At 36.2% G+C, this 20,005-nt stretch overlaps 1 protein-coding gene across 8 annotated transcripts in view; it reads left to right on the top strand.

Annotated features, from left to right (window-relative positions):
• NAALADL2 (N-acetylated alpha-linked acidic dipeptidase like 2) overlaps window positions 1-20,005 on the top strand; it is a 1,538,215-nt gene that overhangs the window by 1,446,720 nt on the left and 71,490 nt on the right. For all 8 annotated transcript variants that reach the window (XM_082624729.1, XM_082624727.1, XM_082624728.1 and 5 more), the window contains one exon: window positions 2,331-2,424. In XM_082624729.1, the coding sequence (XP_082480855.1) occupies window positions 2,331-2,424 (94 nt within the window). The remainder of the gene's footprint in view (window positions 1-2,330; window positions 2,425-20,005) is intronic.

Genomic DNA, 20,005 nt, shown 5'->3' with positions numbered 1-20,005 from the left:
CTAAACCCTTCTCTCTTAAAGGAGAAATTGTGAGTTGGGAGTTCCTTCCCTATTGTATGTCACTGTGATGAGGTGGGTTTTATGGCAAGGGTGTGTCTCAGACTCTCTTATTCATTTCAATGTGGGGTTTTTGTTGTTCCTCCAACGTGTAGGAGTCACTCAGCTGGTTTTTTCATAGGGAATTGTTTCATGTACAGCTGTAGGTTCAATGTATCTGTGGGAGGAGGTGAATTTAGGAACTTCCTATGTTACCATCTTGGACCACAACCCAGTGAGATTTATACTCGGTGTTTTCAAGATAGGATTAATTCCATCACTATCTGCCTCTAGGCTTGGAAAGATAATTAAATTAGGTAATGAAATGAGTATAAAACATTTTGAAAAGAATGGGGCCTTATATAAATATAAGGAAAAGTTACTTTGGCATGCCTGAATAAGAGTGAATTCCAGAATGGACAAGAAGAGTATGCAGTATGGCTCATCTCTTCTCACTGCATGGCAAAGCATATACAAATCTCTCCCTTGCTTATGAAGCTGTAAATAAAGCTGATTTACTTGAAACATTCTATTGTGGGCCAGGTGCCTTGGAAGTCCCAGTATTTGTTGCCAGCTTCTTTTTGAGACAAGCAAGGTGGCTGGCTTATATTCCAGTTGTTCTAGCTGCCAAATGACTCAGAAAGCCAAAACAAAACAACTTTCTTCAGCAACACACAGAGAAGTTGCCTTTCTCCTCCCTCCCCATTCTTTCATTTTAATCTTTTGTAATGTGTGGTTTCCAGATTCCAAAAGTGTAAATGAAACATGTCTGTTTTATAGTTTCTATTCTCCAGGGCAAATTGGAAAAAGAAACCATAATGCCTCTTAATCTTCCTTGAACCTTCCTTTTACAAATAATTTATTTCCAAATATTGGTGTTCTTTGCATGATTTGCTTGGGGTGGAGTGGGATAGAAACAGGATTCATATCAACATGTTGTATACAATGCTTTTTTCCTAAAGTACAGTGTAATCAAAGTAGATAGTTTCACAGGATTTTTGTGATCATATGATGGGGATAAAATGCTGCAAAAGTACCTTAGACATTTGGGGAGAAGTGGTTGTTACATTTGAGAGAAAAATACCTCAAAGAAATAAAAGGATCTCAGAGGTGTTTCCTTTTCCTACTCCTAAGAAATACATTTCCTCAAGCAGGTAGAAGAAGAACCAAATTGAATTGTACTTTCATCATGATATAAATTGTGCAAACAACTGGAAAATATAACTTTTAAATATTAAATGGAATTTGACCCTTGTTAAATATGTAGATTTGAATATTTAACATCACATTTTCCTTGTAAGCTATTTCTTTTATGTGTTCTTTACCATCTCAAGTTAATGTGCTAATTTCCCCTGTGTAGTTTCACAAGACAATGTTTTCATTCACTAACAACATTTCATAGTGCATTAATAACATCAACACAGCCAGATTTCCCTGTGTGCCAGCTTCAGTGTTATAAGAGACGTAGGGGCATTTGTTAAGCCCAGGTAAATATTAAATATCACTTGGGGATGGGGGAGTAACAATGTCATTTGCCGCCAGCCCTAAGTTCCTTTGAGATGTATAAAAATGCATATGACTCGTTCAGTCTATTAAGCAGATGCTAGTTCAGCTGTAGTGCATATGCTGGTTTTCAGACGCAGTTTTGGAGTGCAGTGGTGGAGACATATGCATGTGTGAAAATTCCAGATGTGAGTTTGGGGGATGCCATTTAAATTTTTATATTTTTTGAATTTAATCTAAACATTAATCTCCAAGATGTATAAATGGTATTAAATTTTGGAAAGCTGATTACGAATATAGCAAAGCATGAAGGAAAATAGTATGTGGGTTTTAAAGGATTTTTAAAATTAAATTATATCTTACATGAAATAAATTGATCATTAATTTTGTCTGGAATTTTACTTGGTCCAATAATCAGCTATTGATTTGCAGTTGTTCTTGATTGTTTTATCATGTGACATTCTGAACTGTTTTATAAGGAATTGTTTTAAAGTTTACATATTACAACTCTTTCAACTAAGGAAGTTATTTCTTAATATTTTAGCCCAAAAGGAAGAAAATATTATATTTCCTTATACTATTCTGAAACATGAAAAATATACTGAGGATTTTTTTTTCTTTACAGGAAAACAAAATTTTAAAAAGTTTTAAAAGAAAAAGAGATTTTATAAAAATAAATTTACCCTCTGTGTTTTTTTACTCTAGATAAGTGTATAAAAGTGTATGAAATCATGGAAAACAAACAAAAACCCTTAATATTAAATGCTAGTGTTTTTTTCTTTTTCTTTCAGCTCTCAGGAGAAGTGATTTTACAAATTGCCAATGAACCAGTTCTGCCATTTAATGCTCTCGATATAGCTTTAGAAGTTCAAAACAGCCTTAAAGGTAATTTTTCTTTGAATTATATTAATTTTAGCAAATGAATAATTGTGAACAAGGAATAGATAAAGTTATCCACTATCTTACTAGCTATGGCAATGTAGCATTTCCCTTCCTATAGAGGACAATCGTGAGAAGGGCTTAGAAGAATGTGGGCTACCATGTCAACAAGAATGAGGTATACCTAATATTCAGTTATTTGAAAGAAGACTGGCCCAGAAGTTTGTCCTTTGGGATTGGTTTCCATGAAGTATGGGCTGGGTCCATTTGACTGAAGTGTTGGCTAATCCTAGATTAAGGATGACAAGGAGGAAACCAGGAAATTATTTCCACAGTCTCTATTTAAGTTCCTTCCGGTTTGAATATCTCTCTCTCTACAGAATTCTAACACCACCTAATAATTATCTTTATTTTTCCTTTATCTATATACAAATCTTTCACCTACACTTCTAGTTTTTCACCATTCACCAAACACAAAGGGCAGTATTGTAATTTAAAAAATGCACCCTCCTTCTCTTTGAGCCACACATCATACTATCAGATCATTTGTAGACATGTATCTCTCAATATAAAAGCCAATATTTTCACTATAGAACTTAAGCAGTAATTCTTGGAAAATGGATCACTCTAAAGAGCCAAATATTTCTAGTATCTGAAACTTTATTACTTTTATTTTTAAATTTTGACTACCTGGGTTGATTCTTAATCCAGAGACTACTACAAAACAATATTTTTTCTCCCTCAGTGATTCTTATTACTTTTATTATAGTGGCTGTGTAAAACAATGACCTTGGGCACAATTGAGCTGTTTAGGGCTATTTTGCACCCATACTAAATGGCCTCATATTGCTCTGCTTTTGGTTATTTAAGCTAGTCTCTATTTTTTCTACTTTTGTCAAGCTTCTTCTTTTTATTGTCATGAGTGTCACTATCTGTAGCAGTTACTCTGTTCTCCACTTATAATTTTCTATTTCTAGAATATTTCTTAGAAACTGAGTAACCAAGTATATGGTATTTTACAAAGTAAGAACAATATAGGCATAAATAAAGGGTTAAAGACTTCTGTGAATAATATATTTTTTGCAAGGATTTCTTTTAAGCAACTATTTTATTTTTTTTCTGTAGACTGTTTTGCTTTTCTTTAGTTCTCATTTTTTCACTTTAGAAATTCAGTTGCTACTGCATATTATACTTAAAACTTTCAAAGAACAAAAAGAGGAGACTATTATTTGTATTACATAAAGATTTGTCCATCTACAAAGAATAATTCTCATGCATAGAAAGGAGCCTCAAGGAGTATACTGTGAAATAGAAACATTGTACAGTAGAATTATAAATGATTTACAAGTTGCTTTTCTGAGTCCAAATCTACATAAATGTTTAATAGCATTGTAATAAAAATATGAAGAGATATTTTTAAAATTAAACAAAGCCAGCAAAAGCAATAACAATACTGTCATTTTAAATTCCAAATTCTATTTTCTTTTTAAATAATTGGGTTTATTTTTTGAATCCATAAGTAATATTATAGCATTATCATTCCTATATGAGCATTTTAAGTAATGTAGGCTACTTCTGAAGGTCAGAAAAAAGTCCTAAAGGGTCATTGTTAGAATTATATTATTACTCTGTTTCTTTGTGGGTAGTTAGGAATCCCTTTGAAAATCCGAAGAAAAGTATGGTCTCTCTCTTCAGAAAATTACACTTGTACAAAAAGCTTTGCATATAACCCCCATAGACTTTACAGGATCTCTTGAACCCATTTATTCATTCATTTAACAATATTGAGCACCTACTGTATGCCTGGCACACTTATATGACTAAAAAAAACAAAAACATAAAATCCAGCCACTAAATAAACAAATAAAACAAAATTAAAATCTCTTCTCCTGAGAAACGTACATGTATGGTAGAACAAAATTTGCATAAGTCAAAAAGCAATTTTTAAGTTAGCTTTATGCTCAAACTGTCCCCTAATATCAGTCACTTTGGAGTAAATTTGCATTTTCAAAATAAGTGTTAAAGAGCAAAACTGACAGTGGTTGTATCCAGAGTACAGAGGAGAGATTTGGTGTGGGAATATAAATTTGAGAGCTATCACAAATGAGATTTCTGAGGGGTTGAGTGAGGATAGAGTACAGAAAAGGTATAAGATTTCTGGGCACTCCTGCATTTAGAAATTGGGGGAAAAAAGGGGAATCAGCAGAGGAGACTGAGAAGGAGCAGACAAAGAGTAAGAGACAAACCCGGTGAATGTGATATCCTGAAGCCAAGTGAATAAATGCTTTCAAAGAGGAAGGAGTGATTCACTCTGTCAAATAACGCCACAGGTTAAGAAAAATTAGGACTGAGAATTGACTGCTGGATTTAACAATTTGGAGGTCATTGGTGAGCTCAACAAAAACAATTTTAGTAGAATGTTATATGAAATAGTCTGATTAGAGGGGTTCAAAATAGAATGGAAAGTGGTAAATTGGGAACAGGTGATGGTAGATGGAAAGCATGGAGTTGAGAATGGTTAGCATGTTTTTACTTTGATGAGAATGATTGCATGGAGAATGAAGATTTGATTTAGAAGAGTGAAAGGAGAATTGCTGGAATGATTTCTTTGACTAGAAGCAGCATAAGGTGGAGGATGTTGCCTTAGTTATCAATGCGGTCGTCCACCCATAAAAATGTGAAGGAAGGCAGAGCATATGGCACATGGGTAGATGTGATGCTGGGAGCTCTTGGCAAGTCTCCTTAGATTGTAAAAAACAATAAAATAGTTGTTTGGGAAGATGGTAGAGTGAATGAATTATGAAAATGGGATTAGTCTTTTGGGCAACATTAAGCACTCAAAAGAAATATATTTTACATGAGATAATTCAACATAATTGTGTATCTTTTTCCAGCCTTCAGCTGGGGATTCAGGCATAAAGCAGGCAGAGTTGGATTTAATCAGATCTAGGGTTTTGCTGGGAGAGAGTAATGAATTAGATAAGGTAAGGAAAAATGAGAGTGTCTGCAAAGGAGCATTCATAGTGATGGACTGATGTATCTAAACTGGGTATAGAATAACGTGAGGATGCAAAGGGAAAGAGGGTGAGCATAAATAAAGGAGGATGGATAGACTTTATTTATTGGTGAAATCAAGGAATTAAGAAAAAATAAGCTGAAAAGACCAGCAAATGGGATTATTGAAAATTTGACCATATAAAAAGTGCAGATATTGGTAATGACAGTGTACGGGCTGAGGTATGACCATGGAAGTATGGTAGCTGATCAATAGAGGAAAAGAGGCTATGGAGAAAAGAGGCCAGACTACGTCTACATGGATATTGATATTGTCAAGAACTAAGATAGGAGTAATTCTTTTAAGAGAGAGTGACTGAGCCAGGAGCTAAAATCTTCAGAGGATGAGCAGCGACTTAGAGACACCTCATATTGTTCTTCTATGGCTAGTGGTACAAAGGGTATGGGAGAAAAAAGAGCTACCGCCTGAGAGGGCTGCAGAGGGAGAAATGTCAATAGGGGAGAGCCAGGTTTCAGTTAAGGCAAAAAGGTAAAGAAAACGGTCTGAAAATATGTGATAATAATCCTTTCTTTAACAGTTATATCTCAAAGCATGTAATTACAGGTGGAAAAAACAAACTGCAGTCATTCTACAGTGATTTCCAGTGCAGGCCAGACATGACAAAGTCTAGATGAACCTCTCCCCAAAATCCCAGGTTCTCAGTTGGATGAGCCAGGAGCATTTTGGCTTCTTGCTATTATATTGGACCGTTTATTCTTTGGTTGTTGGTTATTTCTGAGTTTTGTTTCTTTTGATGTGAAACTACTTGGATCTCCCTGTGACTTTCACTCCAAAAGATGTGGCCAGACTTGAGATGTACACATACTAAAAAGACAAAGCAACGCAAAAAAAAAAAAAAAAAAAGTAACCCCCAAAATGGGCAAAAAATATTCTTTTACCATGACCTGCGTATAAGTATTTGATCAAGGCGATATGAGTTGTCACCTTTAAGCTATACATTTTTGTATTTTAGTTATCATGATTCAAAATTATTTGAATTATCTGTACTATAGTAAAATGTTTTTCAAATATTTGCTAAATTGTAGGCCATTTGTTTTACCTGTTCTATTTTGACTACTTTGGTTGTAACCTTATTTTTAAAATAGAATACTTTAATGTACTAATGTGTAAATAATGGACACCACTTATCAACAACTAAATAAATATTTCAGTTTGTTTTAGCTACAATGCTAGACGACTTCATTAGCTAAACAGTGTTCCTGTAGCATGTTAAATGAAACATATAATTTTACTGCTTAATACAAGATTTAATTGTTGATATATTTTCTTATTTTGCTATGACAGTTAATGGTGATTAGTCTTAAATTCTCAATTACAGTTTTAAAAAAAAGACCTTCAAAGCTGAACTATAAAATACTGTTTCTCCTTACTGCAGAGAGTTTAAGTATGAAGGTCTCTGAAACCCAATTGCATTTTCAACAGTGTAATTTTTACCCCTTGACAACCAGCCAAGTTGTTTATTTATTACACTAGTTTATGGTAGCAGCAGACCATTCTCTATCATTCGCACAACCACCAGAAAAAAGGATAATATACCAGTGAATAATTTGTTTGAGTTGATTTATTGGTTAGTTTTTGAAAGCTCATTTTGACTGAGTGACCTTGGCTCTTAATATTTGGTCAATGCCAAGCACATAATAGTTAGAGAATGAATATTTATACATGGTGCATGGGGATATAGTGTAAATAGTGACTGATAAGATAACTGACATGCTTCAGATATATTTGTGACAAATAAAAGTATGTCCAAAAAATGCACATACAAGGCAATGGTACGAGTTTATGGGGGCAAGGGAAGGTGTCAAGAATAAGTATCACCACACCATTGAACCTGGAAGCTGACTAAGGAGTGAGCACTAATGACCTTACTAAGTTTACTGTTTCTCACTTTATCCACTTTTTAATGCAAAAAAAAAGCATTTCAAAATAATTAACAACTATATAATTCTGATACTTTTAATTTAATATCTGCTATTTTTCTTTGCCAGAATTTTAGATGTAATTATTTAGCATGATTGTAAAAATGACAAATGACCAAATAAAGTAAAAGTCATGTTCATTTGATCTGGCTACTTACACATTTATTTAGTGCAAGCCAGGCCCAGCAGGAAACGTAATTTCGAACTCTGTGGCTTATTGCCACCTCCTGATTGTCTCACTAAATGTCAAATGGTTGTTGGCAACATTTCCCACTGTTCTTTAAAAAACTGACAATGCTGATTTCATCTTTGTTTTTTATTAGCTTTGATAATTCATTAGCGTCAATCACTTCATTTTAGGAGGAGGGATAGTATTTCAAGGTGATGATGCCACTGAAGCAAGCACTATGATTTCTGTTAGATTTGTAGTGTCATATTTTCAAGTGTCACTTTGGTTCTTTTCTACAATCACAAGTGATGGGGGCCCATCTAATGTCCTTTTTTCTTTTCTTCTTCTTCTTTCTGAGTAATGTAAGATGAATTTCGAAGAGTGCACTTTATAAATTGCATGAGTCTAGTCCTCAGCCCATCTGTCTCCAGTCTTGGTTTTAATGACCACCAATTCAAACTCTGGACTGGCCTATAGATAGTAAAGGATGGGTGCCCTGGGTACCTGGTCTGTGCTCTCCCTGAGAAATCTAAAGCAGACCATCTAAAATCCAAACAGTCCTAGGGAAAGATCTTGTTCCCATGGGAACTCTGAACCATGCTAGATTTTTCGTGGTCTGAACTGGCATTTCTGGGACTGACTTTTTTGTGTGACAAGGACTTAAACTCAAAAGGATTCTCTGAGAAGTGTCTTACCTTGCTTGCCCAAAATGATGGAGAAATTTGATAAGAGATTAGCCATTTATTGGGTACAAATTCCTGGAAATATGTTCAGTTTTAATCCCCATTGTATTCTTGTATGGATTCTGACTACATAACTATATTAAAGACTGTATTTCACTTACTGATATTCCACATCTCATCCAAACAAGGATTTGAGACAGCTGGGTCTGCAACAAACCTGTTGTCTCTATAATGTCAGTGTTTGTCTCCTGAAACTAGTTTTTCTTTCTCCCCATTTCTTTTGAACTCATATTTTCATTGCATAATGTTCCTTAATTCTTACCCTAAGCATGGTGTTCCTTTTGTTTTCCTCAGAGTTATACTTTCTTTGCTTTTGTTTACTCCTATCTCACAATTTGTTGCTATTCATACAGCTTTCCTTTGTGATCATTGTTTTCTTCCCTGCTCTGAGTACTTCATCCAAATCTGTTTAAAGTTTCCTTTCACTGTCTACATTTCATGTGTCACTACATTGATTGAAACACATTAATGACTTATCATTTTTACTAGTCTCTCATCATAATAATGCTCTATTGCATTATGATTTTTTCTTTTGAATTTTTATATGCACATTTCTTCCACCATCCATCTTCCAGACTCACAGATGTAGAGAACAAACTAGTGGTTACCAGTGGGAAGAGGGGAGTAAGAGGTCCAACCTATTATGTAAAAAATAAGCTACAAGGATATATTGTACAACACAGGGAACATAGTCAATATTTTATAATAATGGAGTATAGCTTTTAAAAATTGTGAATCTCTATATTGTACACCTGTAACTTATATAATATTGAATAGCAATTGTGCTTCAATTAAAAAAAATGTGGCAGAAGGCTAGTAAGAATTTTTATATGCACATTTCTTCAGCTGTCTTCCAGTTGTCTCTCTGCTTGTCCTTCTCTGTTTATCCTTTCTCCCTAGAAGTGCAGTCCTCCTGAGATGTGGGAGCACCCTCTACCAGGGCTGGGACACCAGAGACCCCACAGCATTCAGGATATGGTCCTCTTCCTTGAGGCGTCTTAACGGTTCAGATAACCAGCGCAGCCTTATATGAGCTTAAGGCTTAAATATTAACGTCATCTTGGGCATGTGCCTGCCTGAGATATTACCAGGGAGTTGTTTCCATATGCTTTTTATGCTAAGAGAAATATTTCAGACTTTTCAGTTGTCTTGACAGGTGAAATGCAGATAAAAATAATGATAGTTACAATCTAAAAAATACTTTAAATTATGATAAGTGCTGAAAACTGTGAAACTCCTAAGCATCCAGCTCAGTGAATTTTCTCAGCTTGCAAACACTTGTATTGATCAAGACACAGAAGAGTCCATCATCGGATGAATGGATAAAGAAGATGTGGCACATATATACAATGGAATATTACTCAGCCATAAAAAGAAATGAAATTGAGCTATTTGTAATGAGGTGGATAGACCTAGAGTCTGTCATACAGAGTGAAGTAAGTCAGAAAGAGAAAGACAAATACTGTATGCTAACACATATATATGGAATTTAAGAAAAAAAAATGTCATGAAGAACATAGGGGTAAGACAGGAATAAAGACACAGACCTACTAGAGAATGGACTTGAGGATATGGGGAGGGGGAAGGGTAAGCTGTGACAAAGTGAAAGAGCGGCATGGACATATATACACTACCAAACGTGAGGTAAATAGCTAGTGGGAAGCAGCCGCATAGCACAGGGAGATCAGCTTGGTACTTTGTGACCGCCTGGAGGGGCGGGATAGGGAGGGTGGGAGGGAGACGCAAAAGGGAGGGGATATGGAAACATATGTATATGTATAACTGATTAAATTTGTTATAAAGCAAAAAAAAAAATAAAAAATAAAAAAAAAAAAAAAAAAAAAAGACACAGAAGAAAAGCCAAATTCCAGAGCTTCCCTGAGCCCTTCCTAATCTCATCCTGGCTCTGCTTCCCAAAGACAAACACTGCCGAACACTGAAGATTAATTTTTCCCTTATAAAGGAAGACTTTACATTTTATAAGATGGAATGATATGATGATGTGCATTCTTTTGAACGTAGCTTTGACCTACATATGAGTGTGAGGTTCATCCATGTTGTTGCACGGAGATGCAGTTTGTTTCCACTACTGTTCAGTCTTCCATTGTATGAACAAACTGCAGTTTGGTTATCAGTTCTACCATGAGGTACAGTTGGGATGATCCCAGGTTGAGGTTATTATGAATACTGCTGTGATCAATCTCCTACATGTCTCTTAGTGCACATGCATACCCCTTGCTGGATCATAGGGTATGTGTATGTCTCACCTCAGCAGATACTGCCAAAAAGATTTCCAAAGTCACTGTAGCATTTTCTTTAATTTTACCAATAAGAATTTTGATCACTTTACATGAAGTTTCTGTCTTTTTCTTATGAATTGGTAGATGATGTTGATGTATTCAGACAAGTCTATATTGAATATATTTATTGAAAATAAATAATATATTTCTTGAAAATTTATTGAAATACACATCTGAGAGCTCAGCTGGGGCAGAGTCATCTTAGCTTAGTCACATGGTTGTCAGCAGGATCAAGTTCCTCTTGAGCTTTTTTTTTTTAAGCTTACAGTAATTTTATTTTATTATTATTTTTTAATCTTTATTGTAGTATAATTGCTTTACAATGGAGTGTTTGTTTCTGCTGTAAAACAAAGTGAATCAGCTATATGTATACATATATACCCATATCTCCTCCCTCTTGCATCCCCCTCCCACCCTCCCTATCCCATCACTCTAGGTGGACACAAAGCACGGAGCTGATTTCCCTGTGCTATGTGACTGCTTCCCACTAGCTATCTATTTTACATTTGGTAGTGTATATATGTCTATGCAGCTCTCTCACTTCATCCCAGCACAATTCCCCTTCCCCATGTCCTCAAGTCCATTCTCTATGTTTGCATCTTTATTCCTGTCCTGCCCCTAGGTTCTTCAGAACCATTTGTGTGTGTGTGTGTGTGTGTATTCCATATATATGTATTAGAACACGGTATTTGTTTTTCACTTTCTGACTTACTTCACTCTGTATAACAGACTCTAGTTCCATCCACCTCACCACAAATAACTCAATTTCAGTGCTTTTTATGGCTGAGTAATATTCCATTGTATATATGTGCCATATCTTCTTTAGCCATTCATCTGTCGATGGACACTTAAGTTGCTTCCATGTCCTGGCTATTGCAAATAGAGCTGCAATGAAAATTGTAGTACATGACTCTTTTTGAATTATGGTTTTCTCAGGGTATATGCCCAGTAGTGGGATTGCTGGGTCATATGGTAGTTCTATTTTTAGTATTTTAAGGAGCCTCCATACAGTTCTCCATAGTGGCTGTATCAATTTACATTCCCATCAGCAGTGCAAGAGGATTTCCTTTTCTCCACACCCTCTACAGCATTTATTATTTGTAAATTTTTTGATGATGGCCATTCTGACTGTTGTGAGGTCAGAACTACAACGGCCTCATTGTAGTTCTGATTTGCCCTTCTCAGATGATTAGTGATGTTGACCATCCTTTAATGTGTTTGTTGGCAATCTGTATATCTTCCTTGGAGAAATGTCTATTTAGGTCTTCTGCCCATTTTTGGATTGGGTTGTTTGTTTTTTTTATATTGAGCTGCCTGTATATTTTGGATATAAATCTTTGTCAGTTGATTCATTTGCAAATATTTTCACTCATTCTGAGGGTTGTCTTTTCATAGTGTTTACGGTTTCCTTTGCTGTGTAAAAGCTTTTAAGTTTCATTAGGTCCCATTTGATTATTTTTGTTTTTATTTTCATTTCTCTAGGAGGTGGATCAAAAAGGATCTTGCTATGATTTATGTCATAGACTGTTCTGCCTATGTTTTCCTCTAAGAGTTTGATGGTGTCTGACCTAACATTTAAGTCTTTATTGCATTTTGAGTTTATTTTTGTGTATGGTGTTAGGGAGTGTTCTAATTTCATTCTTTTACATGTAGCTGTCCAATTTTCCCAGCACCATTATTGAAGAGGCTGTCTTTTCTCCACTGTATATTCTTACCTCCTTTATCAAAGATAAGGTGACCATATGTGTGTGGGTTTATCTCTGAGCGTTCTATCCTGTTCTATTGATCTATATTTCAGTTTCTATGCAAGTACGATACTGTCTTGATTACTGTAGCTTTGTAGCATAGTGTGAAGTTAGGGAGCCTGATTCCACCAGCTGCGGTTTTTTTTTTTTTTTTTCTCAACATTGCTTTAGTTATTCGGGGTCTTTTGTGTTTCCATACAAATTGTTAAATTTTTGTTCTATTTCTGTAGAAAATGCTAGTGGTAGTTTGATAGGGATTGCATTGAATCTGTAGATTGCTTTGGGTAGTAGTCATTTTCACAATATTGATTCTTCCAATCCAAGAACATGGTATATCTCCCCATCTATTTGTATCATCTTTAATTTCTTTCATCAGTGTCTTATAATTTTCTGCATACAGGTCTTTTGTCTCCTTAGGTAGGTTTATTCCTAGATATTTTGTTCTTTTTGTTGCAATGGTAAATGGGAGTGTTTCTTAATTTCACTTTCAGATTTTTCATCATTAGTGTATAAGAATGCTAGAGATTTCTGTGCATTAATTTTATTTCCTGCTACTTTACCAAATTCATTGATTAGCTCTAGTAATTTTCTGGTAGCATATTTAGGATTCTCTATGTATAGAATCATGTAATTTGCAAACAATGACAGCTTTACTTCTTCTTTTCTGATGTGGATTCCTTTTATTTCTTTTTCTTCTCTGATTGCTGTGACTAAAACTTCCAAAACTATGTTGAATAATAGTGGTGAGAGTGTGCAACCTTGTCTTCTTCCTCATCTTACTGGAAATGCTTTCAGTTTTTCACCATTGAGGATGATGTTCTCTGTGGGCTTGTCATATATGGCCTTTATTATGTTGAGGAAAATTCCCTCTATGCCTACTTTCTGGAGGGTTTTTATCATAAATCGGTTTTGAATTTTCTCGAAAGCTTTCTCTGCATCTATTAAGATGATCATATTGTTTTTCTCCTTCAATTTGTTAATCTGGTGTATCACACTGATTGATTTGCATATATTGAAGAATCCTTGTAGTCCTGGGATAAAGCCCACTTGATCATGGTGTATGATCCTTTTAACGTGCTGTTGGATTCTGTCTGCTAGTATTTTGTTGAGGATTTTTGAATCTATGTTCATCAGTGATTTTGGCTGTAGTTTTCTTTCTTTGTCACATCTTTGTCTGGTTTTGGTATTAGCGTGATGGTGGCCTCATACAATGATTTTGGGAGTGTTCCTCCCTCTGCTACATTTTGGAAGAGTTTGAGAAGGAAAGGTGTTATTTCTTCTCTAAATGTTTGATAGAATTCGGCTGTGAAGCCATCTGGTCCTGAGCTTTTGTTTGTTGGAAGATTTTTAATCACAGTTTCAATTTCAGTGCTTGTGATTGGCCTGTTCATATTTTCTGTTTCTTCCTGGTTCAGTCTCAGAATGTTGTGAATTTCTAAGAATTTGTCCATTTCTTCTAGGTTGTCCAATTTATTGGCATGTAGTTGCTTGTAGTAATCGTTCATGATCCTTTGTATTTCTGCAGTGTCAGTTGCTACTTCTCTTTTTTCATTTCTAATTCTACTGATTTGAGTCTTTGCCTTTTTTTTCTTGATGAGCCTGGCTAGTGGTTTATCAATTTTGTTTATCTTCTCAAAGAACCAGCTTTTAGTTTTATTGATCCTAACTATCGTTTCCTTCATTTATTTCTGCTCTGATCTTCATGATTTCTTTCCTTCTGCTAACTTTGGTGGTTTTTTGTTCTGCTTTCTCTAGTTCCTGTAGGTGTAAGGTTAGGTTGTTTATTTGAGATGTTTCTTGTTTTTTGAGGTAGGATTGTATTGCTATAAACTTCCCTATTAAAACTGTTTTTGCTGCATCCCATAGTTTTAGGTCCTCGTGTTTTCATTGTCATTGGTTTCTACGTGTTTATTTATTTCCTCTTTGAGTTCTTCAGTGATCTCTTGGTTATTTAGTAGTGTATTGTTTAGCCTCAGGTGTTTTTATTTTTCTCAGATTTTTCCTGTAATTGATATCTAGTCTCATAGTGTTGTGGCTGGAAAAGGTACTTGATATGATTTCAATTTTCTTAAATTAACTAAGTCTTGATTTGTGACCCAAGGTATAATCTGTCCTGGAGAATGTTCTATGAGCACTTGAGCAGAAAATGTATTCTGTTGTCTTTGGATGGAATGTCCTATATATATCTATTAATTCCATCTTGTTTAATGTATCATTTAAAGCTTGCATTTCCTTATTTATTTTCATTTTCTATGATCTGTCCATTGATGAAAATGGGGTGTTAAAGTTCCCTACTGTGATTTTGTTGCTGTCAATTTCCCCTTTTATGGCTGTTAGCATTTGCCTTATGTATTGAGGTGCTCCTATGTTGGGTGCATAAATATTTAAAATTGTTATATCTTCTTCTTGGATTATTCCCTTGATCATTATGTAGTGTGTTTTTTTGTCTCTTGTAATCATCTTTACTTTAAAGTCTATTTTGTTTGATATGAGAATTGCTATTCCAGCTTTCTTTTGATTTTCATTTGCATGGAATACCTTTTTTCATCCCCTCACTTTCAGTCTGTATGTGTCCCTAGGTCTGAAGTGTGTCTCTTATAGACAGCATATATATGGGTGTTGTTTTTGTGTCCATTCAGCCAGTCTATGTCTTTTGGTGGGAGCATTTAATACATTTACATTTAAGGTAATTATCAATATGTGTGCTCCTATTACCATTTTCTTAATTGTTTTGTGTTTGTTACTGTAGTTGTTTTCCTTCTCTTGTGCTTCCTGCCTAGAAAAGTTCCTTTAGCATTTGTAGTGAAGCTGGTTTGGTGGTGCTGAATTCTCATAGCTTTTGCTTCTCTGTAAAGGTTTTAATTTCTCCATCATATCTGAGTGAGATCCTTGCTGGGTTGTAATATTCGTTGTAGGTTTTTCTCTTTCGTCATTTTAAATATGTTCTGCCACTCCCTCCTGGCTTGCAGAGCTTCTGCTGAAGGATCAGCTGTTAACCTTATGGGGATTCACTTGTATGTTATTTGTTGTTTGTCTCTTGCTGTGTTTAATATTTTTTCTTTGTCTTTAATTTTTGATAGTTTGATTAATATGTGTCTTGACATGTTTCTCCTTGGATTTATTCTGTATGGGACTCTCTGCCCTTCCTGGAGTTGATTGACTATTTCCATTCCCATATTATGGATGTTTTCAACTATAATCTCTTCAAATATTTTCTCAGTTCCTTTCTTTTTCTCTTCTTCTTCTGGAACCCCTATAATTAGAATGTTGGTGCATTTAATATTATCCCAGTGGTCTCTGAGACTGTCCTCAATTCTTTTCATTCTTTTTTCTTTATTATGCTCTGAGGTAATTATTTCCACTATTTTAACACCCAGGTCACTTATCAGTTCTTCTGCCTCAGTTATTCTATTGATTCCTTGTAGAGAATTTTAAATTTAATTTATTGTTTTGTTCATCATTGTTTGTTTGCTCTTTAGTTCTTTTAGATCCTTGTTAAACCTTTCTTGTATTTTCTCCATTCTATTTCCAAGATGTTGGGTCATCTTGACTATCATTACTCTGAATTCTTTTTCAGGTAGACTGCCTATTTCCTCTTCATTTGTTTGGTCTGGTGTGTTTTTACCTTGCTCCTTCATCTGCTGTGCTTCCCTGTCTTCTCATTTCGCTTTACTTACTGTGTTTACATTTTCCTTTTCACAGGCTGCAGTTTCGTAGTTCCCATTGTTTTTGGTGTCTTCCCCCAGTGGTTAAGGTTGGTTCAGTGGGTTGTGTAGGTTTCCACCAGAACACAGATGGATGAGGCTGGATCTTGTCTTTCTGGTGGGCAGGACTGCCTCCTGTGGTGTGTTTTTGTGTGTCTGTGAATTTATTATGATTTTAGGCAGCCTCTCTGCAAATGGGTGGTGTTGTGTTCCTGTCTTCCTAGTTGTTTGGCATAGGGTGTTCAGCACTGTAGCTTACTGGTCATTGAAATGGAGCTGGGTCTTTGCATTGAGATGGAGATCTCTGAGAGAAGTTTCTCCGTTTTGTATTGTGTGGGATCAAGAGGTCTCTGGTCGACCAATGTTCTGAACTTGGCTCTCCTACCTCAGAGGCTTAGGCCTGACACCTGCCCAGAGCACCGAGACCCTTTCAGCCACATGGCTCAGAAGAAAAGGGAGAAAGAAAGAAAGAAAGAAAGAAAGAAAGAAAAAAAGAAAGAAAGAAAGACAAAAGAGAGAGAGAGAGAGAGAGAGAAAGGAAGAATAATGTTATTAAAATAAAAAAGTAATATGAAAGATGGAAAAAGAGCAACGAAACCAAAAAACAAATTGATAACAAATGATAACAAGCGCTAAAAACTATACTTAAAAAAAATAAAGGACAGACAGAACCCTAGGAAAAATGGGGTAAATGGAAATCTATACAGGTAAAATCACACAAAGAAGCATACACATACACAGTCACAAATGGAGAAAAGGAAATATATATATATATATTTAAAAAAAGAAAAAGAGCAACCAAATCAATAAACAAATCTACAAATAATAAGCTGTAAATACTAAACTAAGATAAACCTCAAACAAATAACAAATTAGATGCAGAAAGCAAAGCCCAAGTCTACAGTTGCTCCCCAAGTCCTCTGCCTCAATTTTGGGATAATTTGTTGTCTATTCAGATATTCCACAGATTTTGGGTACATCAATTTGTTTGTGGAGATTTAATCCGCTGCTCCTGAGGCTGCATGCAGAAATTTGTGTTTCTCTTCTCTGTTCGCACAGCTCCTGTGGTTCAGCTTTAGATTTGGCCCCGCCTCTGTGTGTAGGTCGCCTGAGGGTGTCTGTTCCCCTCCCAGACAGGAGGGAGTTAAAATAGCAGCCGATTATGGGGCACTGGTTCACTTCGGCCAGGGGGAGGTAGGGATATGGAATGCCAGGCGAGCCTGTGGTGACAGAAGCTGGCTTGACGTTGCACCATCCTGAGGCGTGGTGTGTTTTCTCCCAGAGAAGTTGTCCCTGCATTACTGGACCCTGGCAGTTGTGGGTTTCATAGGCTTCTGGGAGGAGAGGTGTGGATAGTGACCTGTGCTTGAACATAGGCTTCTTGGTGGCTGCAGCAGCAGCCTTAGCATTTTATGCCCATCTCTGGTGTCTGCACTGATAGCCGTGGCTCTCACCTGTCTCTGGAGCTTGTTTAGGTGGTGCTCTGAATCCCCTCTCCTCACGCACCCCAAAATAGTTGTCTCTTGTCTCTTAGGCAGTTCCAGACTTTTTCCCAGACACCCTCCTGGATAGCTGTGGTGCACTAGCCCCCTCAGGCTGTGTTCACGCAGCCAACCTCAGTCCTCTCCCTGGGATCTGACCTCCAAAGCCCAAGCCTCAGTTCCCAGTCCCCACCCGCCCCAGTGGGTGAGCCGACAAGACTCTCGGGCTGGTGAGTGCTGGTCGGCACTGATCCTCTGTTCAGGAACCTCTCTGCTTTGACCTCTGCACCCTTGTTGCACTGTCCTCCATGGCTCCAAATCTTTCCCCCCACCCACCTGCTGTCTCTGCCAGTGAAGGGGTTTCCTAGTGTGTGGAAACCTTTCCTCCTTCACAGCTCCCTCCCAGAGGTGCAGGTCCAGTTCCTATTCTTTTGTCTCTGTTTTTTCTTTTTTCTTTTGCCCTACCCAGGTATGTGGACACTTTCTTGCATTTTGGGAAGTCTGAGGTCTTCTGCCAGTATTCAGTAGGTGTTCTGTAGGAGCTGTTCCTCATGTACATGTATTTTTTATGTATTTGTGGGGAGAAAGGTGATCTCCACATCTTACTCCTCCACCCTCTTGAAGCTATTGCATTGTGATTTTTTTTTCCTCTAAGTGTAGTTTTCAGATAAATCCCTGTGCCCATGGCAGGATAGTGCTACAATCCATTGTACTATGAGTGTTGCCTCACTGGCAACACTTAACAAAGTCAGTTTTTTAAAAAAATATACTTTTAATCATGGCTTGTAATAGAGCATGAAATACCCCTTCCCTCGTGTTGATTAATTATATTAAAACCTTTTCTTTTTCAGTTTCTTGGTTTAGCCAAAACATAATTAAACTCACATGTGTTATTAAATATAAAACTCCAGCTTTCTCCCTCAGGAAGAGAGTGATAAAAAATAAACCACATGTTAATTTAATTCATTTAAGAAAGCTTGGGACTTCCCTGGTGGCACAGTGGTTAAGAACCCGCCTACCAATGCAGGGGACACCGGTTCGAGCCCTGGTCTGGGAAGACCCCACATGCCATGGAGCAACTAAGCCCGTGTGCCACAACTACTGAGCCTGCACTCTAGAGCCCGTGAGCCACAACTACTGAGCTCACGTGCCACAACTACTGAAGCCTGTGCACCCAGAGCCCATGCTGCACAACAAAGACAAGTCACTGCAATGAGAAGCCCGCCCACTGCAACGAAGAGTAGCCCCTGCTTGCCGCAACTAGAAAAAGCCCGTGCACAACAATGAAGACCCAACACAGACAAAAAAATATAAATTAATTAATTATTATGTTTTTAAAGTCCTTATCTTAAAGAAAAAAAAAGAAAAGAAAGAAAGGTTGTGCTCATTCTTCCAAAGCAGCCAATAACCAGATCATGTAGTTGCAAACATAATACAGTGGCAGTATCTGGAAGCCATAATAGAGCCCCTGGTTCAATTTCTGTGCTAGGCAGACAGACACTGTTGGGAGAACCCATTCTATGAAATATACTGAGAGTCTTACTAGCTTTCCACTTGCCTTGGCTACCTAGATCACTGGATAATATCTAGAATACAAGATAACCTTTAGAATGTGTTACCTATGTTTTTAAAAGTGGCCAAACTGATTCTTCTAAACATGCTACTTTGGCATCTTTGCAAAAAGGATTTCTATTGTATTTAGTTTGGACATAATTATCCACTGTCTTCTGGCATATTGCATTTTTAAAATAATAACTTTTTATTTATGTATTGTAGAATCAATGTTAGATTATCTGAATATTGGCAGTGTACTAGCTCCTACACTTCTTTCTCTACCTGCCTTTTTGTTTGTTTAACTTCTTTAAATAATCAGCTGAGATGATTCATTTTGATTCAGCATAAAGAATAGAAAGTGTAGGATAATAAAGGACTGCTGTTTCCCCTGACTGTAATCATATTAGCAATTTCTTTTCTTCTCTTTAGTGATGCCACAAGATATTTTCAAGATGACATTAAGTAACATTCATTTTTCCCCAAAATAATCTTCTATTCTGCTTTTAACTGCTGTGTTATGCAGAACATAAATCATACTTTTTCTTGTCACTATAAATCAGTGAAATCTAAGCTGTGATTGTGCAATTGTTAGCACCTTTAAAACTGTGATAAGCTCATCCATAGAAGAGGTACTGTGAAATACTATTAAAGTAAAAGGCTATGTTTGTCTGATATAAAAATATAGTTTTAGAGTATGACCAGTACATTTCACTCTTAATTTAAAATGAAATTGAGTGGGTTTTTAAAAATACAGCCACAGAAGAAAACCAAATGATAGAAATAAACTAAAACATTTTGAAGTATAAACCTCTGAAGACAGGCCACAGTAGTAGGCAGTAAAATCATTATTTAAAATAAGACAGTTATAAATTTGTTCAGGAGATTGTAGAACATTC

This window comes from Mesoplodon mirus (assembly GCF_964341445.2).
Source record: "Mesoplodon mirus genome assembly, chromosome: 6".
Classification (NCBI taxonomy): Eukaryota; Metazoa; Chordata; class Mammalia; order Artiodactyla; family Ziphiidae; genus Mesoplodon; species Mesoplodon mirus.
Note: the sequence above shows the minus strand (reverse complement) of the source record. Positions and strands in the feature narration are given on the sequence as shown.